Source organism: Nycticebus coucang, chromosome X (assembly GCF_027406575.1).
Source record: "Nycticebus coucang isolate mNycCou1 chromosome X, mNycCou1.pri, whole genome shotgun sequence".
NCBI classification, from domain to species: domain Eukaryota; kingdom Metazoa; phylum Chordata; class Mammalia; order Primates; family Lorisidae; genus Nycticebus; species Nycticebus coucang.
The window spans coordinates 8,875,553-8,902,000 of record NC_069804.1 but is presented as its reverse complement, the minus strand read 5'-3'; the positions used below and the strand labels follow the sequence as shown (position 1 = coordinate 8,902,000).

Sequence of the window (26,448 nt, the reverse complement as noted above, 5' to 3'; positions counted from 1 at the left end):
ATTGCTCCATGAAAATGCATTTGAAATGTATGCATTAAAAATGATAGGAGCAATTTATCAACCTTTTTACATAAAGTAGTTAGAGAAGCCCCATTGTTTAAGCAACATGTTTTACTCCTTTGTCTTTAACAAATCTGACCTGTACTCAAATCTTCAGCTTAATATTAAGGTATTAAATATGCCCACTTGCACTGCTGTCTTAAAAGGACCATCTTGAATTATTTGTAGTCCTCTTCTTTGGTGGTGGTGCTGGAAGGGGTAGTACTGAATTCCACTAAAACCTCATCCTTCTTAACAATGACTGTTAGCCCATCCTCGCTCCTCATAGAATAAGAGCACTGAAAATAATCACCTGAAGAAGAGCTAAAGACTTAAGGCTGGGAGCAACTTGACTTTGGGTTTGGATAGAATTTGACACAGATGTGTCAATGATAATTGCTCAACTATCTCCCTATTTCCATAAACCTGTGTTTATAAAAATTGATTCAACAGTGTTATGTTTGCTATCCCAGATACCATGTGGTCTCGATGGAGTTACGTAACATTCCTTGAGAGCACATCTGGACTGTCAAGGCCCTCTTCTTGGGATCAGCCTCAGATCTACCAATGGGAAAATCCCTAAAGAATAGAAGGTGTTTTAACAATCTAGTAGTTACTAAATTAACTAATGGTTTATTTGGTACATTAGATTTCAGAAGGGTTGCCCGACGAATATTCAGTTTTCTATGCTAATAATTCCCACGGTGAATATTTAGGGTGTACAGTAGAAAGGGACTAAGCCATGATAGGTGTACAGGAAGTACTCGAGGCATACTATGGTTTTGTTATGCTCTCTATTTGGTAGTGGAATTATTTTCTGCTATGCAGATGCATTCTAGGCAGAGAAAAGAGCAAGTGCCTGGGCCCAGGCCCAAGCTTGGATAGGCAAAACAGCTTGTCCAGGAGGGTAGGAGCACCACATGGGCATGAGGGAAATAGGAAAAATGGAAGTATGAGTAATGCTGAGCACCAAAGGAAAAGGAATTACTCAGACTAGGAGATGCAGAGAGGGCTTCACAGACGAGATGACATCAAATAGTAGCATTCATAGAGATTTAAGACCTTATGCAACTTTTAGAAATACATATATTTAAGTCTAAAGTATGGACCTGGAGCCTAGAAGCAAATTCTGACATTAATCACATCATGAGAAAATTGAGCAACGTGGATTCAGTGTTTTTGGAAAATGTAATCTTGGTGGGGACATATTCTTGTAGCTATGTGCTGCTAAATTGAAAATGTGTGCAAGAAACAATTTACGAAATGTATGGGCATGCTTTTAATTTGGTTATGGTTTAAATAGTTTATAAACGGTATGAGCATGCTTTTAATTTGGTTGTGGTATAAGTATTACAAATTAAGCTAAAAATCAGTTTAATTTCCAAACTTGAAAAACAAGTTCTTGATTTTGTGTAATGAGCACTGATAGAACACACCATTGAGCCAGGTGCTCCTCCAAGGGCTTGCACGTATCTCCTCTCATTCCCTTGATAACCTGGTGAGGAAACTGAGGCAGAGAAGGTAAGAACTAGAATTTGAATCCAGGCAGACTGGCACCAGTATCTGTGTGCTTTAACCATCAGGCTCCTTAAAATATCTGTAGGACAAATGGAATTAAATTTTCTTTATAGACTCTTCTGAGTTCTTAACAGGAGCAACTGAGTACCAGTGGCCCAGAAAACATCACCATTTTGGTTTTCACCTTCTAGACTGAGGATTGGTAAATAACAGATATGGGTCAAGTCTCACTCATGACCTGTTTTGGTAAATAAAGTTTTAAAGAACACCGCTCTGCTCAGCCATTTACATATTGTCTATGACTGCTTTCCTGCTAAAACAGGAGCAGAATTGACATGTAACAGAAAGCATATAGCAAATAAAGCCTAACGTATTTACTGCATGGCAAAAGTTTGCCTACCCTTGTTCTAGACTCTGGTGTTATGTGGATCAATATGGTAGCCACCAGCCAAATGTAGCTGCTAAGTGAAATGTGGCTGGTTTGAACTGAGACATGTTATATGTGTAAGACACGTATCAGATTCCAAAGATTTAGCGAAAAGAAAGAAAAAATGTAAAATATCTCATCAGTTTTTCCAGTAAATTACATGTTGAAATGACATTATTAAAATTCTTGTTTCTACTTTTTAAAATGGGAGTACTAGGAAATTTAGAATCGGACTCTCGTTTGTGGCTCACTTTGTTTCTATTGACAATGCTGGTCTAGGACCTGAAATCTGGAGCATATGTGGCCTCTAGGAAAAGTCAGAAAGGAAGGAGATGGGGGAATAATCTCTTGTGTTTGCAAATATCTTTCTAACGCAATAAAATATTTTATAATCTGGCTTTTCTCATGGCAAGGAATACTCAAAAAGAATGTGTTAAGATGTCTGTGGAAGTGATCTTAGGTGAGTTCATTCAGAAGCAGACTCCAGAGTTTGAATTGGGGGGGGGGGTGTGACCCAGGAAACACACTGGGAAGGGAAGGAAGAGGAAAGAGGGCACATGAATGAGCAGGTTGTTGTTACGGACCCTGTGATCCCTCCCAATGGGGCTCTGTGGGAGATTTTGTAGAAATGGCTAAGGTGGTCCCAGGAATCGAGAAAGCTGAGCTGTTTATTCACCAATTGACAGTAGTTTCAGGATAAAGGGCGCCGGCAACCCCTCACATTCCCCAGCCACACCAGCTTGCCGTGCCTGGGGCCAGGTAGAGCCACGAGGCAGAAAGGCATAGGTGCTTGCAGGCAAAAAATCATTGGCAAGCTTGAGAATGGTGTCTGCCAGAGGCACAGGGTTGGGCCCCTCTAGTGCAAGTCCAAACTAAATGTTTTATCCTATCATTCATAATGTCAACAAATATCTGCGTAGTCCTGGGGGCTGTGTGTACATGTTTTCTCATTTATCATTACCAACACATGATGGATGGGACAGCTAAGCCTAGGTCACACCAGTCAATTGTGCAACAGAGTCCAGCTGAGATGGTAGCCCTGTCTCCCTATACTGCATTTGTGGTCACTCATGCCTGACTCCTTGGATTTCTATAAAACTCAAATTGAATAAGGAGGTATCAGTTTGAAGTTTTTAAGGTGAGAATGGGAAACTACAAAGAATTTTTTTGTATTCTGTAGAATTTTCAGATCTCCATAAGGGAGTATAGATACTTACATCTATTTAGTCCCAAGACTATGCCACTGAAAAATACTACCTCTCTTTTGCACAAAGCACAATCAAAATCAAGACATTCCAGAACCTGCTGACCACCACACAGGATTTTAGCGACAGAATGAAATTTCAGAAAACCTTCTGAGAAGTCCTTGTAGCGGAAGCTTGAGGATGCATGGCTCATTGAGGACTGGATTTTGTTACCTTCCCATTACTCCAGTTCTCTTCAAAAGTGTTGTCAGCCCCTTTGGTACCACTTGGAAACAAGTCTCCCTCCCAGCTTCATTTCCCGTTATTATACTTCTAACTGACTTCGTAATTCTTTGTGGACTTCAGTAACACTTGTACTATTTAAATTTGAATAACCCCAAAGGATCTAGATAGGTCAATGTGTTTAAACCACAGGCTTTAGTCTATGTATTAGGTGATTAGAAACAGATTTTATATACGATGTCTACTTAATAAAGGGAGGAGGAAGCAAGCATATGTTTGTCGAATCTAAATGTGTTGGACTGCATTTATTTGGTCCTCTTTTGCTGACTAGCTTTAGGAAAATCATACTTACGACAATTGAACTGTAAACATTTAAATGATGTATTTCCCTAGAAATTTCCTGCTGGGAAGGGTCAGCGGAAAAAGAAAAGTAAAAGGATTGCCTAGTATTAACACACCAAAATAAGTTAACAAATACACTTTATAATAGTCATATCTGAATCAAGGACATTTAAGAATGAAATGTCTCGGGCGGCGCCTGTGGCTCAAGGAGTAGGGCGCCCGTCCCATATGCCAGAGGTGGTAGGTTCGAACCCAGCCCTGGCCAAAAAAAAAAAAGAATGAAATGTCTCAAAATTATCCTCTAGTCTCTGACCATGAAGTGATTAGCTGTTGAAGTTCATTTAATATAATAGAAAAACTTTTGGCTTTTGTGGTCATTACTATTGTTGTTGTCAAGAGGTGTGAAAGCAAGTTTTTTTTTCTTTTTTAAATGTTTAAGCATGAGATCTTTAAGGTGCATTTAAATTGCCATCTGACTCATTCTGTGGCTCTCTAGTCTCTTGTTGTGTCCCGTCTTTTAAGTGAGAAACAATTATTTTTCTCCTTTAAAATTGTCATATGTGATGGCTAGGCATGATGGCTTATGCTTAAAATCCTAGCACTTTGTGGGGCTGAGGGAGGATTGCTTGAGATCAGGGAGGTGAAACCAGCATGGGCAAAATACCAAGACCCCCATCTTCCCCACCCCCAATTTTTTTTTTTTTTTAAGTAGCCCATCCAAATGGTACATACCTGTAGTCCCAGCTAATCAGGAGAGTGAGGCAGGAGGATCACTTTAGCCCAGGAGTTGAAGGCTGCAGTGAGCTGTGAGCAGCCAATTGTACTCTAAGCCTGGGTCTCTAAAATAAAATACATAAATAAATATAAAATTGTCATATTTGAGATGTCTTGAATGTTTCAAAGACAAAAATCAAATATTGCTTCCTGGTTTTCCAGTCCAGATGAAGTATGTACAAAATCTTCCTTTGAATTCTGAATATGTGGAAATTATAGATAAATTATTCTAAAATGTAGTTTAAAGAATACACAACCAAGCTTAAACACACATGGAAAGTGTCCAAGGACCAGAAATGAAGGAAAGTGAACAGTGGTAAGGCTGCTCCCAAGAAGGAAAGATGAGATGAGGCAGTGGGGACCTCAAGGGACACGTGGGAGAGCATACACTGCATGTGGCAGGAACCCCACACACCTGGAAGCCAAGAGCCCCCCTCCCACGCGCACACCCTGGGCTCATAGGTTACTTCACACCGCCTCTGGGATTAAAGCCAGACACAACTCTCACGGAAGGAAACAGAGGCCCAAATCAGGCTCTGTGCCTTCACTGCACCTGGGTGTCTTGTGGGAGAGCCTTCTTTCAAGAAGGAACCGCAAGCCCTAACCTCACCTGGCTGAGTGATGTCCTTCTGCAAACCACAGCCCAAGGAACAAAGTTTGCATCAAGATGAACTGACAGACAAAAATTATAAGACAAAAGATAAAACCAGATCCTTGAGAAATATCTGGGGTATTTTTCTTCTGCTGGGCTTAGGCTTAGATTGTTCTTCTTTTTCCAATTCTATAAGATGGCTTGTGAGTTTGCTGATGCGCTCTCTTTCCGTTTTTTGGATGTAGGCTTCTAAAGTGATACATTTTCCTCTCAGGACTTTTTTGCTGTATCCCACAGGTTTTGGTAGCTTGTGTCTTCATTGTTGTTATGCTCAAAGAAGTTACTGATTTCCTCTTTTTATTCTTTCCTGCACTCAACTGTCATTCACCTAAGGTTGTTTAATTTTAATGCCTTATGGTCTGAGAAGCTATAAGGTAAAATTTCAATTCTTTTGGTTCTGGTGAAGTTTGTTTTGTGTCCTAGCATATGACGGACTGAAGCTATCTAGGACAAACCCACAGCTGATATTTTACTGAATGGAGTAAAACTGAAAGCTTTTCCACTTAAAACTGGAACCAGAAAAGGTTGTCCTCTGTCACCTTTACTATTCAACACAGTGCTGGAAGTTCTAGCCAATACAATTAGGCAAGACAAGGAAATAAAGGGCATCCAAAGGGGAGCAGAGGAGGTCAAACTCTCCCTCTTTGCTGATGATATGATCTTACACCACAAGACTTCTGGAAGTCATCAAAAAATACAGTAATGTCTCAGGATATAAAACCAATGTCTGCAAGTCAGTAGCCTTTGTATATGCCAATAACAGCCATGATGAGGGGCTAATTAAGGACACAACCCCCTTCACTGTAGCTGCAAAGAAAATGAAATACCTAGGAATATACCTAACAAGTATATAGAGGTGAAGGACCTCTATAAAGAAAATTATGAAACCCTAAGAAAGGAAATAGCAGAGGATATTAACAAATGGAAAAGCATACCATGTTCAAGGCTAGGACGAATCAACATTGTTAAAATGTCTATACTTCCCAAAGCAATCTACAGATTCAATGCCATCCCTATTAAAATACCAACATCGTACTTTCAAGACTTGGAAAAAAATAATTCTTCGTTTTGTATGGAACCAGAAAAAAACCCATATAGCGAAGGCAATTCTTAGTAATAAAAACAAAGCTGAGGGCACTAGCCTACCAGACTTCAGGCTGCACTACAAGGCCACGGTGGTCAAAACAGCATGGTACTGGAACAAAAATGGAGACACAGACATTGGGAATTGAATAGAAAACCAGGAAATGAAGTTAATATCTTACAACCACCTAATCTTCAATAAACTGAACAAGAACATAAACTGGGAGAACTAGATGTCCACATGTAAAAGACTGAAACTGGACTCCCACTGTTCTCCACTCACAAAAATTGATTCAAGATGGATAAAAGACCTAAATTTAAGGCGTGAAATGATAAAAATCCTCAAGAAAGCATTGGAAAAACACTGGAAGATATTGGCCTGGGGAAAAGCTTTATGAAGAAGACTGCCGTGGTAATTGCAACAACAACAAAAGAAAAAAAATGGGACTTAAGGAAACTGAAAAGCTTCTGTACAGCTAAGGAGACAACAACCAAAGCATATAGACAACCTACACAGTGGGAAAGTATATTTTGAATCAGACAAAAGCTTAATAACTAGGATCAATAGTGAACTCAAATTAATCCACATGAAAAAAGCCAACAATCCCATATGTCACTGGGCAAGAAAAATAAATACAACCTTCTCTAAAGAAGGCAGATGAATGGCTAACAAACATATGAAAAGAAAAAATGCTCAATGTCCCTAATTATTAGAGAACAAATCAAAACTACTCTGAGATATCATCTAACCCATCAAAAATGGCCCATATTACAAAATCTCAGAACTGCAGGTGCTGGCGTGGATGTGGAGAGAAAGGAACACTTTCTGTAAACTAACACAACCTTTTAGGAAGGAAGTAAAACCTCAAAGAACCCAAGCTAGACCTCCCATTTGATCCTGCAATCTCTTTAGTGGGCATCTACCCAGAAGGAAAAAGATCCTTTTATCATAAGGACACTTGCACTAAACTGTTTATTGCAGTTCAATTTACAATCACCAAAATGTGGAAACAGCCTAAATGCCCACCAACCCAGCAATGGATTAACAAGCTGGTACATGTATGCCATGGAATACTATTCAGCCAGTAAAAAGATGGAGACTTCACATCCTTTGTATTAAAGCTGGATAGAAGTGGAACACATTATTCTTAGTAAAGCATCACAGGAACAGAGAAGCATGAATCCTATGTACTCAATTTTGATATGAGGATAATTAATGACCTAGTACATGGTGGGGGAAGGGGAGAGCAGAGAGAGAAGGAGGGAGGGGTTGGGGGAAAGGAAGAGCAGAGAGAGGGAAGGAGGGAGGGAGGTGAGGGAAAGGAAGAACAGAGGGAAGGAGGGGGAGGGGGTAGGAGGAGGGAAGAGCAGAGGGAGGGAAGGAGGGGGCTGGGGGTCCGTGACTGTGTGTGACACACCTTTTGGGGGCAAGACACAATTATAAGAGGGACTTTACCTAACAAATGCTATCAGTGTAACCTGGTTTCTTGCACTCTCAATGAATCCCCAACAATAAAAAATAATAATAATAAACTTAAATTGTTATAAAATAACCAGAGATTTTTGCTTCTGTCATATACGTTTGAAGCATTAAAGTGATTTTTTTAACGTACGTTTCTAAATCCCCCCCAATTTTTTTATGTCTAGCAATTTAAAAAATCACTAGCTTTTATAAAAATTCCTTCCAAATCTATAAAACAGCAGAATTTTACCAAGGACTGCTTATAAGTTGTACGTTAGACTCCCAGACTGGAGCAACTCTCATTGTGGGTGGCCAATAACACTGTTCTAGGTCATTAAAAATTAGTATCTTACGATCAATACTTTATTCTGGGTGAAGACTGCAGAGTTAAAGACACAACTACATCTACAGATGAAGCGGGAATAACCTCGGGTTTGGTACTCCTCGGGAGCCTTCCTCCTCGTCTTTAATTTAGAAATTCTGTCTAGGTTTAAGGATATTGGCAGCGTTTCAGCTCCGGAAGCCAGCTGCTTTACGGACGTCCGTGCACTACTCACGACAACGTGGAGATTCTCCAAGGCCACGTGGGTGTTCTGCTTCACGACAAACAAGCTGGTACCCTGGCCTGACCACAGAGCTTCATTATCATGTCTAAAGTTGGAGACCTGAGCCTAGAGCGAATTTATTTCCTGTTTCAGTACCATGACGAGATTTTCTGCCTTTACAGCCCGTTTTGTCATGAGCTCCAGGTTCTGCTCCACGTGCTAAACCACTGACTCCAGGTCGTGGTAGTCACTCCCTTCCCGGACCACTTTTGCTTCCAATTTCCCCTCAAGGGTCCTCACCCTTTAAATAATTCTGTTGGTTGAGTCTCTGGACCAGCTGAAAAGATTTTTTTCAGAAATCTTTAAAGGAGAATGGATTTGCCTCTTCGAGTCTGTCACTACACTACTTCTGAAACGAGTCTCATGGGCTCCCGCTAGACCTTGCTTAATACATTTCCCCTTTCGGTAGCCCAAATCTGAATCTCCCACCGAACCTAGCACTGGACTGGGCACACAGCACATAAAGCTCCGCCGAAGGCGGAAAGAGTGGGAGCCACCATGGGGACGCTCACAGTCTAGCTAGGAAAGACAAGATGGGCACTTACAGAACGTGGAAGCGTGGGGAAGGACCAGGCTCCGGGCTCGGGATGGCGGGGCGGCGTCCGGGCGGCGTCCTGGCGGCGCGGGTAGCCAGACACTGCCACGGGACCGCCGGTGGCGTGCGGTAGCGGCAGCACGCGGTCGGCGTCTGGGTCTGTGGCCCTCGTCACCTTCCGCTCGGCTGCTGACGCCACTCGGCTGCCGACGCCGCTCGGAGACTCCCGCCAAGCCTTCGGGTCTGTTACGCGAAGCGCACCCCGGAACCAATCCCAAAGGGTTTAAACGTACGAGGCCGTCGCGGTGGCTCACCCCGGTAATCCTGGCACTCTGGGAGGCCGAGGCCGGCGGATTTACCCAAGCTCACCGGTTCGAGACCAGCTGGAGGGTGAATGAGACTGTCTCTAAAAAAAAATAGCTGGGAATGGTGGCAGGTTCCGGGGTGTACTCAGCTTGCCCATGAAAGGATAAATCCTAAAAATCCCATTCTAGTTGATTTGATGTAGGAATATATTCTTTATATTATTGTTGGTTCTGATTCAGATAAAGGAATAGAAATCAATTCACCACCTTTCTCCCTGGTTTATGACCTATAAATTATTCAGTTAAATATCCCCAAGTTACTATGAAAAGCAGGAATAAAAATAATGAAATATGAATGTTTTCTTAAAAGTTTTTTTGAATGAAACCTTTGAAAATCAGTTTACATAGACTTGAAATTGCATTGAGGCTTCTGAAAACTTATCAGTTTTTCCTGGAGTAATTTTGTGTATACTAAAGTATAAAAGTATGCAGATTAATATATTTTTTCTCTTTTTTGAACAGCAAAACTTAGAGAGTAACCTCACCAACCTGATTAAGAGGAACACGGAACTAGAGACTCTTTTGGCTAAACTCATTCAAACCTGCCAACATGTTGAGGTGAGTACCTATGTATCTCTGGGTGGTATGTTTCATATGAAAACTACTAAATGTATGTCCTCTTGCATTATAATTCTAAAACAAGAATCTTTCTTAAAATTAAATCTTTTTCAGAAGCCAAATATAAAAGCTGTATGAAATTGAAAGCAACTAGAACCTTAGAGAATCTCTACCGTCCAGGGCCACCTCCCCTTCCCATTGTAGCTCTCCCTGATCCATCATTACACAGTGGTCCTAAAGTTATAGATTTTAATCACCCTTCCAAAGAACAGCCAAAAAAGCACTGTTTAAAAGGTGTTGTGTTAGTTTACTAGGGCTGCCGTAACAAATTCCCACACATTTGGACAGCATAAAACAAGGGACGTTTATTGTCTCACAGTTCTTTCTCGAGGCCAGGAGGCTGAAATCAAAGTTTTGGCAGGGCCATGCTCCCTCTGACAGCCCTAGGGGAGGATTCTTGCTCACGTCTTCCCACCTTCTGATGGTTGCAGGTAATTCTTGGAGCCCCTTGGCTTGCAGCTGCAGCACTCTGATCTCTGCCTGTGCCATCACGTGGCATTGTCCTGCTGTGTCTCTGTGTTTGTGTCCAAACATCCTTTTTATAAAGAACTCACCCTACTCCAGCCTTGCCTCAATTTGATTAAATCTGTATACATTCTATTTCTAAATAAGATCTCATTCACAGATACTGGGTATTAGGAGTTGAACATCCCATTTTGGGGGACACAACTCAACCTAATACAGGTATATATTAAATGCATTTTAGTCGTCAGATGTATTTCCATGAAATCCACTACAATTGCAGAACCTGTAATGACTCTACATTGCATAGGGAAAAAACAGATACCCATGCCTTAGTGTGGTTTTTCAAGTCTTCTTCCAACCTGTCTTTCCCACTATCTCATTCCATATACTAATACTAAACAATTGTCATTCACAACACTTTTAAGCCTTTAGCCTGTAACCGAATAGTTCTCTGTGCCTAATGGGCACATGCTCCCATTCTCTGTATTTTTATCAGAATCCTTCCTGTCTGTTCTCCATATTCCAAGTTAAGGGACACTTTCACTGTGACTGTTTCTCTGATTCCCCAGGCCAGAATCATCTCTTCTTTCTCTGAATAAGATAACACTTCATCAACAATCTTCTTGTGGCTTTTATCACTCTTTCATGTACCAGTTCTATTTTTCCAACCAGATTGTGAAGTCTTTGAGGATTGGGATCAAATCTTTGTATTTCAGAGGCTCTAGTACAGCACTTTTTCACACAGTAGAAGCTCACAGAGTTTGGACAGATGTGCGTGATGACTCTCCGAATGGCCAATCTGAACATTATTTGAATGCTTCTTAGTTCCCCCAAATATCTAAGGTTGGAGTAGCAAAAGTTTTGACAGTGACTGACTGCATTTTTGCAATAGCAATTTCTACAAATCTTTTATCACATAAGCAGTAATTATAATTATATGGCCCCATGTGCTTGTAACTGTGGCAGTAGATGCACAATATAGTTACAAAATCAGATCACAAAGTGCTAGAGAACAAAGCACACACACATAACACAGTGGAAGAACAGTAGTCTAGTCCTTCGGGTGCTGAGCTAGTAGAACATTGCATCTATTTGACTCTTAAGATCCACATTTTTTTTTCAAGACTACTATTTCTGAAGTTCTGAAGTTGGACTACAACTTAAAGCTGTCAGTTTAATGGGATGCATTTTTCATTCACAAAATATGGATAAACAGTGGCTGGAATCTTAGATTGGATGTAGTATGACATGCTAAGTGGGATTTGCCTGAAACTTTATGGAAGAGTCAGGACTTGAGCCAGATCCTGTAGATTTCACAACTCTGATTTTTCAAAATACTCCAGATATCGGGATGCCAGCTTATTTATGCAACACCATGGTGTTTCTCAATGATACCATCCTCAGCATAATAGAAATCAGCAAATGTTGCTTTCAGATCCTATCAGCATAAAAGCATCTGTACCGTACAAACACTGGTGCTTTGATGGAAGACTTGAAATACTTTGTGTTCACAAAGTTTGTACTTTTACTTACAATTGTGCTCCTTATGAAACTGGTTACTAAGAGAAACACATGAGTGAGTATCTTTTTCCAACTCTAGATTGGTCATGCTTTCCTACAGTAGTATCCAGAGGGATAAAAACTAGGGGTGTTTATTTTTCCTGCCTGAGCCATCACTCCAGCTGTTCATCATCTGAGATGCTGATGAGCAGACTATGATAGGTGGAGACGGAAAGACATATAGAAGGAAAGAAAAGGAGGAATTAGAGCAAAACGTAAGTGAGAGAGCAGATTACACTTTCCAACGAGCTCATGGGCTCATGCCATAGATCCCCTCGCTTTAAGAACCACATGATGTTCAAGGTAGAACCAGCCTTCCCGTCATGTTCGGACGAGGTCAGGAATATGAAGGCAGCAGTGACAGCAATAGCATGCTGCCGCACCCAGATTTTTCTAACCCTCGGCTCAGGCTGGATTCACTTCTGGCCATGATTTCACCAGGAAACATGTTGAGTCTTGTTGATTAAACAACATTGGAAATAATAGTGAGCAAGCATAATATTTTCATTATTATAGGGTAAAGTGAATATGTATTATATGAATAAATGAATAAAATAGAATCTTCCATGTACTATATTTTAATTTTATGATGTGATGGCATTTGATATTTAGGACAATAAGAAAGAATTATTTGTCTTCAGTAAAAAAAAAATTACCTGGGCTTTATGGTAAATCTTATAAATGCTATATGGATTGGGTGATTATTTCATTCAGTATTAGCTAGCTAGTTCTTAAAGCATTAGCGTCTGGTTTCCATTATGGGCTGTAGTAATTTTAGAGTAAATGCCTTGCTCCTAATGCAGTATTAGTATGGCTTTTATTTACAAAATGCTATTCATCCTAACATTACCTTCTACATTGTTCAGTAATTTCAAATGATAAACTCAAGAAATTTACAAGGAGATTTTACTTTGATGTCAACAGTTCAGATATAATTTTAGTTGAGATACAGGCTTTTCAAATAAAGCTATTACGGAATTGATCAGAGCAGACTTGCAAGTAGACACACATGTGCCATTAGAAGTTATTCTAGACAGGAATTAAGAAGATCCCTTTCTCTGTTGGTTTTGCATAAGTCCTTTGGAATGGAAACAAATGTACAAGTAGAAAATACTGGTAGAAAGCAATACCTATTTTTTCTTTTGAGACAGTCTCCCTATGTCACTGTCGGTAGAGTGCCATAGTGTCACAGCTCACAGCAACCTCAAACTTCTGGGCCCAAGTGATTCTCTTGCCTCAGGCACCCGCCACAACACCTGGCTATTTTTTTGTTGCAGTTGTCAGGCCCAGACCGGGTTTGAACGCACCAGCCTTGGTGTATGCGGCTGGTGCCCTACCCACTGAACTACGGGTGCCACCACACTACCTATTTGTTAAATTTATTTCTAATAATATTCTCAAATTTTTCAAAAATATAAACACTTAATCCTCACATAATAATCAAATGAGTCTTCATCAAAGATGTATTTGACTCATCAGGGTCAAGATGATAAAGCTGGTTCAAAGGACACTATCAGAAATAGCTTACATGTAAACGTGGAGCGAGGGGTATACTAAAGGGAAAAGACTAACTTAGATACAAAACCGGTTAATGACGTACAGAGCAATAAAGCCAGAACATTTGTACAAAGTCAGTTGCGTATTATCAGGTTACTCTAAGTTAGCATCTAATTTTGCAGAGCGTAAGCCCTAAGCAAAGTAAATAGAAAGTAAAATTCCGTTACACACCAGTCTGGGGAGTCAGATGACCCTGATTTAGGCTGGCTTCATGGAATATGCCCTGCTAGGCCTTGGAAGGGCTCAGTCTTCTTTTTCCCTGATTTCCAAATTTAGCTAATTTGCTTACAATGACTTTCTATTCTGGAGACTGTTGGTTTATAAGCAGTGTTTGCTACACAAACATTCCTGAGTGAGGGTATCAATCTTTGCCTGTGTTCAGTTATATTAATTTGTTAGTGTCATATTTGTTTGCTCATGTCCTTAGCGGGGATGGAACACCTGTGTGTGTGTGTGTGTGTTGCATGCGCTAGGTAAGAATCCTGCCCACAGGGCACTTAGAGCTGTACTTACCATAAAAGAGGCTTGGATTATACGCTTTGAAATTTCAGAGAAGTGAGAACTTACTTCTAACTGGGTTCTGGAGGAGGTAGCGTGAGATCCAAGCCTGTCATCAAGGGTAGGTGACATTTTCATTTATGGAGGGAGGGGAACAGCACTACTTGCCTGGCAAACAGAGTCACATGGGGGAAGAAAAATGAACAGTATGTGTAGATGAAGAAGTTCATTCTGGACAAATGGGAGGTATGTAGGAAGAAAGAATAAATAAGAATCAGCTTTGGAGAGATGAGATCTGGGAGGGCTTTCATGTTACATCTAAGTTTAAACTTCGGTCTTGAAGGTTTAGTGAAGTTTCACAGTTAACAGTTGGCATCCTTAACTCTTTTCTGGAAATAATAATTTTGGTTAAGGGGAAAATAATATGAATATCTTTGTGCAAAACAATTCCACATCCAAGGGCAAACATCACAGTAGTAGGAAACTCAAAAACGGTTGTGGAATTTGTTAGGCATCAGCATGCCATTCTTTTAAAGCAGTGCAATGAAAAAGAATTTCCTGGTTCACATCCTTGGTTCCTAGACCGTCCTCCTTCCTTTTCCTCTTCCTGAAGGTATCCTCGTATTTTGGGTATGAGTATTCCTCAGGAAAATAATTCCCATGCCAGCTGGAGCTAAAAAAAAAAAAAAAACACACACACACACAGCACAGGGGCACTCCTAATTGTTATAAATTAAATCAATGAATTCCTTCCCACGACTCAACAGGAAATGCCACATCCTTATAAATCCATACCTCCTTTCAGAGATTCATCTCTGCTTTTCTTTAGAATGGAAGGGTTTGAAGGTCCCCTCCCTCCCCATTGTTTTCATAACTAGGGTTTTTAAATGAGGGTAAGCAAATGAAATGGTTGTAAGTGCCAAATCTTTTTAAAAGTAGAGAGAGGATAGGAAGGCCAAGACAGGTTGGGAGTCTGGAGGTAGAAACATTGAAAAAGCAATTTTAGGTAGACTCTGAAGAAATGTTTATGTAACTTGATGGCTGGGATTCTAAAAACTAATGGGTTTCAGCCAGTCTAGTTTTTTTTTTTTTTAATTTTAATGGGAAGTTTTCCTTCTTACTAGCTTTCTCTGAATTTTTCCAGTGCTAGTTGGCACATGGAGTGGCAATCTTCTTGTGGATGAGTTAAGTGCCATTTAATTAGATCTCTCCTGAATGAGTTTGGAGTTAATTATTATGGAGTGGAGGACAGGCTTATAAGAAGTGAACAAACTTTGGGTCATCTGCAGAACTTAACCTGTTTAGGTCAGATAGGTATCATATACCCCTCCCCATTTTCTTTGAGAAATGAGAAGACCAAGTTTAATTCTTCACACATTCAGAAAATGATGTTCTTTCACAGCAAATGCAATACCTTGATGCGCAATAAATGTTCATTTGTGTCATGATAGGTGACCATGAGTATAAATTTACAAGGAGATGATGATAAAGAACAACCACTAGTTGCCATACTTTGTGGTTTAGAGAAGATAAAGGCTTAGCAGACCTTACTATTCTTGCCCAAGGTCATCCTAAAAAAGCATTCTTTTTTTTTTTTTTTTTTTGAGACAGCCTCAAGCTGTGGCCCTGGGTAGAGTGCCATGCCATCACAGCTCACGATAACCTCCAACTCCTGGGCTCAAGCCATTCTCCTGCCTCCGCCTCCCAAGTAGCTGGGACTACAGGCACCTGCCACAACGCCCGGCTATTTTTTTTGTTGCAGCCATCATTTTTGTTTGGCGGGCCCAGGCTGGATTCAAACCTGCCAGCTCAGGTGGATGTAGCTGGCGCCTTAGCTGCTTGAGCCATAGGCGCCAAGCCCTAAAAAAAGCATTCTTTAATCCAATATCTCTTAAAAATTCTGGCAATGGACCCTTTGGTTTATCTTGCCTTGTTTGTAATCACTTTTTAAAATTATTTTTACCATATCTGCTAAATTTTAAAATTATTTTTCTTTTATTTCAGTGGAAAGTTTGCCCTCTTACTGCGTCCTCTGAGTTTTTCCAGTGCTGGTTGCCATGTGGAATAGCAAACTTCCTGTGGATGAGTTACGTGCCATTTAATTAGATCTCTGCTCAAATGATAGGCTCTGCTAATTGAAAGGGGTGAGGGCAAAGTTTCACTTGGGTGATATGTAGCTTGTAAGAGATTATAAAAAAAAAAAAAAAAATAGGGCGGTGCCTGTGGCTCAAAGGAGTAGGGCGCCAGCCCCATATGCCGGAGGTGGCAGGTTCAAACCTGGCCCTGGCCAAAAACTGCAAAAAAAATAAATATTTTGGTTCAGCACCTGTAGCACAGTGGTTACAGCACGGGCCACATGCATCAAGGCTGGCAGGTTCAAACCCAGCCTAGGCCACCTAAATAACAATGAAAACTATAACAAAAAAATAGCCAGGTGTTGTGGTGGGTACCTGTAGCCCCAGCTACTTGAGAGGCTGCAGCAAGAGACTCACTTAAGCACACAAGTTGGAGGTTGCTGTGAGCTGTGACATCATGGCACTCTACTGAAGGCGACATAGTAGCACTGTGTCTCTAAAAATAAATAACTTGACAAAACAGATGGAGTTCCATAGAAGACTTTTTGGTCATTCACTAAGCCTTGAAAGCATTCGTAAACTTGGAAATGGTGAAGGGAGATGAAACTTTTTTTTTTTTTAATTGTTAAATGATAGTCGTGTACATTAGTGCAATCAAGGGGTACAATGTGCTGGTTTCATATATAATCTGAAATATTCTCAAACTGTTCAATGTAGCTTTCATGGCATTTTCTTAGTTATTGTATGTAGACATTTGTATTCTGCCTTTAGTAAGTTTTGCCTGTACCCATTCTAAGATGCACCGTAGGTGTGGCCCCGCCCATTACCCTCCCTCTACCCTAACCTCCCCCCTCCCTTCCCCTTCCTTGGCCCTTTCCTTCTAGTCTTGTGCTATAGTTGGGTTATAGCCTTCATGTGAAAGCTATAATTTAGCTTCATAGTAGGGCTGAGTACATTGGAAAAAGTATCCAATGAGATGAAACTTTTTATTTAAATTAATTTCATTGTGCTGTTTTGTAACGCCAATGCATTCTCTCTCTATGGAAACCTTGGCAAGTGCTTTGTCCACAGCCATTGGATGAAGACCAGCATCCAAATACCAAATGTGCTGTTCGTGTCTCAAGGACATGGATCTGATCTTGGATAGAGTGTATCCTGCTGAGGGCTGACTCCAAAATTATAATCCATTGTCACTTATAATAAGGTCAGATTTCTTCTGCATCTGACCTCAGTGAGTATAAATTTACAAGGAGATGATGATAAAGAACAACCACTAGTTGCCATACTTTGTGGTTTAGAGAGGATAAAGGCTTAGCAGACCTTACTATTCTTGCCCAAGGTCATCCTAAAAAAGCATTGTTCTTTTATCTTTCAAGATATCGTTACATGCTCAGCCTCCTTAAACACATCTGCAGTCTACAGCTTGCCATGTAAAAGGCTCTGTTACTAGTGCAAATATGGCAGCTTTCGGAAACCAGATCATGGTGTACCACTTTAGTAAAAGTTGATTTTCCAAGTTCAGGTCTTAGAATTCCCATGACAAAGGAGAAATGAAACTGTCAGTCTGCACAGAACATTATCTCTGGAGAAGACTTAAGTGATGCCTGCATGTGTGTAATGGCTGCGTATCCGGTGTACTCCACCAAGTTTACTGCAATTAAGCACTCATGAAGCAAACTTAGTTTTTCTTAGTGGAGATTAAATTTAATTGTTTATCCAGTAGTATCTAACCTATACTTGAATGTCTCCCCTTAGATTTAATGCCCTTGCCTTTCAAAAATGTGATTCATAATAGGCAACAGATCCGGTTAACTTTCTTAGGTATATTGATGAGGAATGATGAGAAGATTATCAGTAAAAGGTCTTCTACAATTTCGAAATAAGGGATTAATCTTATAAATGAATGAATATAAGGCTTTGTAAGTTGATGTTACATTCATATTAACATTCTCGACTTTCAGTTTTGAAAGTTTTGAAAAACATTATCCAAATGTTTCCTCTTCTGCTAATCTTTCTAGTTTGGGTGTAATGAACTATCACATCATATTCATAATTCCACCTAGTGGCTCCTATTTGAGTATGATCTCTTCTATGTGCCTCTGAAGAGAATCCCTCTGACATTTGGATTTAGTAGCATAGATTTTTAAGGTTAATACTTAAATGTGAAGTAATAGTCTTAATTGGATGTCAAAAGGCTGAATAGTAGGAGGCAAGAGAAAAAGCCTGGTTTTCTGATGTATCTCACTGTGCTCTCTCTCCATAGAACACAGGATTTAAAAAAAAAATTTTTTTTTAAATTTCAGATCCATATAATCAGTATAAACGATTAGGTTACAATGTTTGTGATCATTAGGTAAGGTCCCTGTTGTAGTTGTGGCAATCACGCAGGAGGTGTGCCATATACCCTTACTTTGGGAGCGCACCAATCCCCCTCCACTCAACTTGAATTACATTGAATTATTGTCTTGTGTGAGCAGGTATTAGTTCAACTACTAGCTTCATATTAGTATTGAACACGTTAGGTACTTGCTTTTCCATTCTTGTAATACAGGAATTCTTTATCACATCTCCCTTACGGCATTCCACATACATGCTTGACTGGGTAGAACAACAGAAGTGTTTCTGGCATGGTATATAAAGAATAATAGGAATAAGTTGTGACACATTAAAAAATGGCCATTGTAAAATAGCCGGGTGTTGTGGCGGGCACCTGTAGTCCCAGCTGCTCGGGAGGCTGAGGCAAGAGAATCGCGTAAGCCCAGGAGTTGGAGGTTGCTGTGAGCTGTGTGAGGCCACGGCACTCTACCGAGGGCCATAAAGTGAGACTCTGTCTCTACAAAAAAAAAAAAAAAGGCCATTGTTTTAACTCAACTTTCACATGAGATGAGAAAGGTGAGAAGTCAGAGAGGAATGACTGCAGATGAGAAGGTGACTTTCAGGTGGAAGGTCAGGTTCCATTACTGCTCTTATTCATGCCATTCAGAGAATGAATTATTTTTAGACCCTGAAGTGAAAGAGTTTGGTGGAGTAACAAAATGATGGATTGATTGTTTGGATCAATCTATCAATAAATGAATATAAAATTGTCTTCTTAATGACAACCAAGCCCAAATGATCTCTGCATCAAGTAATTACAGACTATGAAGGAAATGGAACATACCATCTTTTGCCTTCATTCAATTAACTTCTATTTTTAATTGCTAAATTAAACGTTGTAGGAAAAACTGAAAGGCTTTGTTCTAATTTTGAAATTCCACAGCAAAATAACTGAGTCATGCACATAAAATGTCCATTAACAAGAGTGCGATTGTAGTACTGGTTAGTTTTGTTTGAAACAGAAATATGAAATTTTAAATTCAGCTATTGAAAAAGCCTGAGGCTACCACTGAATGTAAAAGGCTCTCAGTGAGGAGCACCACAAATAAAGATTTTTACAACCGAGTAAGGTAACTTCTTGGCCTAGGAATTTATGATAGAGCTTTTACTGTGCTTTTAAAAGTATTTTCACTAGCTATAACATCAAGTCCATATACATGTGAAGTGATGAAATCTATCATAGTGGCCTGATCCTGACTACTCAAAGCTCGGTATTGGGCTGGGATAAGTCCATTCAAGGAAGCCTTCTCCCAATTTTTAGAGGATGAGGAAACCGTGCCCTTGTCCATACTTGCAGGTGTTAGAAGGGAAGATTACTACATAGAGTTGTTATAGTTCCACAACAAAGCTTTCCCTGAACTATGATCTACACTAAAGTAGTAGGATTTATGCAAATATACACCATAAACAATTTGACCATGGACAAGCGCTTATTATCACCTCTTGATTTAATTATCCCAGTAGTCTTTAGAGCAACCATAGAGATGTCAGATCGGACAATTTCACACTAGAAAAAGCGCTACATACCCCCCTGCTGAATATCACTACAGTCACCATCGAAGTACTCCCCTTGGGAAGCTATGCTGATGCCAACGCCTAGACCACCCTTCAAAGCAGTTTTGGAACTCTCTTTCTGGAATGGCCATCAGAGTTGTCATCATACGAAGGTCTGAAAATTAAGTTAGATTTCTAGAGGAATTCTCATCACAAGAAATAATCCCATCTGATGGGGACTTAGAAACCCTATTGAACCTACCGCAACCAAAGTTCAGCAAGTGTACATTTGTAGTACCAGTAGAACCAGTGAGCCTTCAGGTCTTGTGAGCTATACTCAAATCTTTAAATATTCATGTTGACCCTGATTTGAGGTGATAAATTTGCTTCCTTTAATAAATAAGGCTCTTTTTTCCCTCCTCCCCAGGAAACTTATAAAGATGATGATCTAAATAATACAGGATGAGCATTCCCTAATTCAACAATTTAAAATGTAAATCTCCAAAATTTGAAATTTTATAAGCACCAACATTATGCCACAAATGGAAAATTCCATACATAAGTACTTAACACAAAACTGTTTCATGTGCAAAATTAAGTATTATATAAAATTACCTTTAAGCTATGTGTATATAAAGTGTATATTAATCATAAATGGGTGTAGTGTTTAGACTTCGATCCTATCCCCAAGATGCCTCATTATGTGTATGCAAATATTCCAAAATCAAAAAAATACCCAAAAGCAGAAACACTTCTTGACCCATGCATTTCAGATAAGACCTATCAGCTTGTACCATAAAAATCAATATTTTATGTTATGATTTAGTACTAAAATAGATCTTTGTAGCACTTAAGAGAATATGATATAGTACACGTTACAGAAATTTGACAGATGTGCTTTGAAGTTCTAATTGGAAATAAAAATTATTTCAGACGTGTGATTTTAAATTGAATTTGTTAAACAGTTTAAGTTTCAAAACAGTACGGTGTCTTGATGTTCAAGAAACTTGGGTTTCACTAGGTTTCTTAAGTTTAATTTATTAGGTTTATAAGACCTACTTAAAGACTTGGGAAAGTTTAACTTGTTAGGGGTTTAATTTTATCCTGTTAAGCATCGGAAGTGCTTGTAAAGTAAATTAAACATGTTATATTTATAAATGTTTAAAATGTTACTGGAATTTGGTGATAAAATCTGAACAGTGATTACCCATGGGGTGAGGATTGACTGAAAGAAGGGCTCCAGGGTACTTTCTAGGGTTGTAGAAATGTTTTATATCTTGACTGAGCTGTTGGTTATCAAAATCCATTGAACTGTATCCCGTGAGATTCATGCATTTCCTTAAATGTAATTTTACTTCAATTTGAAGAAATGTGTGTAGGAACTCAACCAACTAATTTATAGACAAACTCTAATGGAGTTAAATCTGTTCAATTTGAATTAATCAAACATTGATTCAGGGACCTCCTGAGAGTTATTACATTTGGTTTTATAAAATTCACTAGATTTAGGAGTTGAATTATGAGATTCATAATTTGAACTTATAAGCTTAAGAAAGACTCCACAGTGCATCCATAGATTCAGTCCTTGGGCAAAAATTCTCATGACCTGTAGTGTATTCCCTCTCCTCTTTGGTTGGACTCCTTCTGGAAAAAGATAGTCTTCCTAGTTTCTCCTGCATTTAGCATGCAGTGCAAGGATATTGGTGAGTGAATTGGAGTGCCTCCAGAGACCAACTGCATCATTTGCATAGAACAGCATGTCAGATAAACTCTCACCCTGAAGGGCAGAAAGGACCCTTCTAGTGAGGACTGTCCTCAGGACAGTGTTTCTATGATGGGAGCTATCCATACTGGAGGCAGGGGCAGGATGGGTGATGCTAGTGCACAGGAGGAGCTGCCTCCTCACAGGTTTTTCCAGTGGACAAGGACTGAGAGGATTGGGTTGGCAAAGATGGGAGAGCTATCCGTCAGGGCATGGCTGAGTCCTGTAGAGAAGGTGACGTGTCTCTTCCCTTTTTCCATGTTACTATAAACCTGTACCTTTCCTTTTGATTCTTTAGTATACCCACTTTATCTTTTCTGGTTTATGAAAGAAAAAAATAACTAGATAGCCACTTTGGAAAAAATGTTTTCCTCAACCTGATTCAAAGAATAATATTGGTCTGAAGACGACTTATAGGATAACATTTTCAACATCATACTCTCCTGATATACACATATTCTTTCTCTCACTCACACACACACAACCTCAAAATCAGCCACCAAAAAAAGGCATTTAAATGCTGTGGTCACTCCTTTGCTCTTCACGGCATTTTTGTCTAAGCCACTGTTGTACCGTGTCAGTGCTCTCCCCCCCTTCTACTACTGCCCTTGTAACTTTCACCAGCCCTACTACCATTTCAGAAGAAAACTCCAGGGGAGTGAGTAAGCCTGGCTAGTGTCAAAGATTGATGGTGCAGGCTCACTCCTGCCAAGACAGAAAGGGAATCAATAGAAAAGAGAGGGCCAAGGAAGAACTTCGCTTTCCAGTTGAACCCCCATTTCACCTTTTTGCCATATGTGGGCCCTGTGAGAGCTCACTCATGGCCAGCCTCCTGCAGATGGTCCCAAAAGGGCTTTTTAGAAGAGCCAGTAAGAATACCTGGCCTTGGTATTTCTTTCCCCCAACTCCTAGATGACAAGTTCAAGATGCATGCCCATGGTACCCAGAATATTGTTGAGATAAATTCATGACTCTCTCCTGTCCTACACACATTCCCTTTTCTCCCTGTGCTCTGAAGCCTCTTCCCATCTTCCTTACCCTCAGGTTTCTCGTTTCCCAGGCCTCTCTTGACACTGATCTCCAGAGATCGGTCCCACCTTTATATTTGGCATGAAACCTTCCCCCGCAACTCACACACTGATTTCCTCAAGCTATCTAAAACATTTTTCTAGAACACTGTGTTCTTCAACATTTTTTAATCTCATACCACACTTGAACCTATAGTTAAACTTCAGTGGCACACTTAAATTATGTTGATTTAAAAAAAAGACTAAAAAAAAAATACTTTGGTTTTAACTTCTTTCAAAAATAATTAAAAATTTTCATGGCACGGCTTGGCGCCTGTAGCTCAGTGGTTAGGGCGCCAGCCACATACACTGGGACTAGCGGGTTCAAACCTGGCCTGGGCCTGCTAAACAACAATGACAACAAAAATAGCGGACATTGTGGTGGGTGCCTATAGTCCCAGCTACAAGGGAGGCTGAGACGAGAGAATCACTCGAGCCCAAGAGTTGGAGGTTCCTGTGAGCTGTGACACCATAGCACTCTACTGAGGGTGACATAGTAATACTGTCTCAAAAAAGAAAATTTTCATGGCACACTGGTTGAAAATCACTGTTCTAGAACTACATTGTCCAAAGTGCTGTACGATTTGAATCATGTATATAATTGGAAGTTTTTCAAGTAACTGCATTTTTTGAAGTAAAATCAAAACAGATGAAATTGTACTAATACATTTTATTTGACCTGATATTCAAAACAATCACTTCAACATGTAATCAATATAAAAATGATTATATGTGTCATACATTACAATTCAGGCTAACTGTATTTCAGGTACTCAAAAACACAAGTAGCTGGTGGCTGCCATATTGGACCACACAACTCTGGAATTTCTGTAGCCCGTGCTTTGAGAAATCCTTAACTCAGGCTTTAACCATACATTTGGCATGGTTGCTTCTTATATTCTATAGTGAAGTCATTTTCTCTAGAGCGCAATATTCTGTTTCTGCTACAGGTCCTAGCGTGGTGCTTTGCACATAGCAAGCACTCAACAAGTCCACAAGATTTGTTTCATATGTTACCACTGGTACACAAGTAGCAGAAACAAGAGCCACCTCAGTTCCTTTCACTCTTATTCCTTTGCTACTAAGGACCGTCGTAAAGATCTCCGGAAACCAGTAACTTTGGTTACCATTAAGTAGAAAGAAGTAAAGCTTGCTACGGAGAAGCAAGGACTGCAGAGCCGGTTTAGTTTGCTAGCACAATCAAAATAAGCACTGAAGGTATTATAAGAGGAGAGGGCGTTGGTTTGTTTTTGGTGCAAAACATTGCTGCTTTCAGTTATCTAAAACCAGTGATGCCAAAGGAATGATGTCCCAGGAAAAAATGATTTCTGTCGAGTTCTTTCATGAGGGTGGTATGACTCAAACTAGTCTGAATGAAAGAGAAAGAGAGGGGGCCTGGGTAGACAAGGCCCATGGGAAGGACACATGCAAATGCCAGTCTGGAATTAGGCTCCGGCTACTGAAACAAAGGGTTGCTTTAATTTTTGCAGAATAAAGTATTTTTCCCTCTGTTTTTCATGTAATGCTCCTAAAGAATTCCTCTTGTTTGTGGTCTCAAAAAAATTAGAACTATGCCAGTGAGGCTCGCCTTTAAGGGTTCTATTAAACAATAAGAAGGCTTTGTTCTTAGCAATAAAATTAAAGCAAGCAGTGTTTCCATTACCTGGCAGGATGCCCTCCCGCTTCCTCCACCCCAGCTCTGATCCTGACAAACTTCAGCAGAGCCTTGTTTCCCAGGTAGGAAGGTGAGAAAGCAATATTTGTCAGGTTTGTATTTAGAAATACAATTGACCTTCTAAATATGGAAATGAAGGAGGGTGAAGGAGGAGATGACTTTGAGAAATCCTTAACTCAGGCTTTAAGAAAATCAAGTTTATGCAGAAGCTTAAAGCTCTAAAATCATTGTTCTAGAAAGACAATGATAATTTCAGGAAGCAGGGGTTGCTAGATAAGGAAATATACATTTTAGTCTGACTCACTAGATTTCTTGGGTTTTCTTTTTCAGGAAGTTTTGCCTGTCATTGCCCAGATCGAGTTGTCAGTTGCAAATGAATGCTTGCAGGTAGATTGTGTTCCTAGAGTCGGGAATGACCAAAGCTACTATAGAAGGTGCTGTCAGATGCAAACCCCATGTAGCCTACAATTGTTTCGGGAGTTATCTCTGACCTCCACTAGAGCTTATCTTAAGAAATGGTCATGTCATAGTCTTTTTCCAGTGTAAGCACTTCTGGCTATAGCTGTCTTTATTGTCATCCCTGAGTGACAACAACGAGGCAGGATATTTCATAGATCTCGCTTGTGGTTGCATCATAAAGACAGAACAAAACTTAACATTTTCCAATTGTATTTCCAAGTTAAGTTTTCTCAGGGGTGTACTAAGTGTATTTCACTTCACAGTACGGAATACCAAAGGGCACGATTCTAATCCGCATTCTCCAGAACTTTGTAAGGGAGCAGATGGCTCTTATACTTGAGTAACTCAAACCTGAACAGGGGTCTAACTTTGTATTTTTCCAGTACATTACTACTTTGGAATCAAGGCACACCAACTAAAAAGAACATCACTTAATGAGAAATAACAAGTAAGACTGAAAGTGATTAATGTGGGTCGTGGAATAGAAGTTTCCTCTTTCCCTTAGAAATAAGCGTCACCGCTATCATCACTGGCACTAAATTTGTGGTCATCTTCTGTAGGTTATTTTTTACCTTCTGACCACAATGTCAAAAGGCTGAGTTTTTGCCAGATACATTTGTTGAAAATGACTGCTAAAAAGTTACCACTTTCCAAAAATTGTGTGGAAAAGGCTTGATAGAGACAAGTGCCCATGACAGATTAGTAGATGTGTTTTTTGTATTCTGTGCACCAGCCCAAACGGAAGGGTGTAGAACACTTGTTTTATAAAGTCTGTAATGAATAAGAGAAAGGAAGGGAGGAGTTTATTGTTTTTGAATGAATTATGAGCAATACCTTCCATTCAGCTTCTTCATTTTGGAACTGCTTTGAACAAAGTTACGATTAAACACAAAAAGAAAAGTCTATGCTGTTAATGCCAAGAATGTACAATTGAAGTCTTTTGAGTGTAGCCTAGGAAAAACAGTACAGGAGGAACGGTATTATAACTGTAGCAGAAGTCAGCAGGCCATCGTGGGGGGTGGTAAAAACCATATTGCAAGTCGATAGTTATTTTCAACTTGAAATTCTGTTAATTTAGTGAGTGCTACTGTTAATGCCTTAAAGGAAGAAACCTACTATGTGCCAGATTGTTCACAGATATTTCCATCAAAAGTATGCAAATGAGGAAACATCACACCTGCAGCCCTTTGGCTCTGAAGTCCATGATCTCCCCATTATGCTAGAGGTTAGCAAACTCTCAGGCCAAATCCACTTCCTCACCTGCTTTTGTAAATAAAATTTTATTAGTACACAACCACATCCATTTGCTTACATATCAGCTATGGCTGCTTTCACAGAACACCAGAGCGATAGAATTACATGGCCCACAAAATGAAAATATTTACTAAATTCCTGCTCTAAACCATGGAAGAATCCCCTCTGGCCATCTTCTCCCCCCATCCAGTTGCATCAGGAAGCAGTCTTTAAGGAATCGACTTAGAATTTTTAAGTAGCTTCAAAAATTCTTCAGTTAGTCCTCATGTTATAGCTTTCAAAGCCATTGTTTTAATGAAAGATGTAAGTAGATAAAAATTGAGTCATATTACAAAGTCCCTAGGTAATCGGCACAGGCT

At 39.8% G+C, this 26,448-nt stretch overlaps 1 protein-coding gene across 5 annotated transcripts in view; it reads left to right on the top strand.

Moving 5' to 3' along the window:
- Nucleotides 1-26,448, top strand: part of MID1 (midline 1) — a 367,686-nt gene that overhangs the window by 284,236 nt on the left and 57,002 nt on the right. For all 5 annotated transcript variants that reach the window (XM_053580019.1, XM_053580020.1, XM_053580016.1 and 2 more), the window contains exon 3: nucleotides 9,692-9,787. In XM_053580019.1, the coding sequence (XP_053435994.1) occupies nucleotides 9,692-9,787 (96 nt within the window). The remainder of the gene's footprint in view (nucleotides 1-9,691; nucleotides 9,788-26,448) is intronic.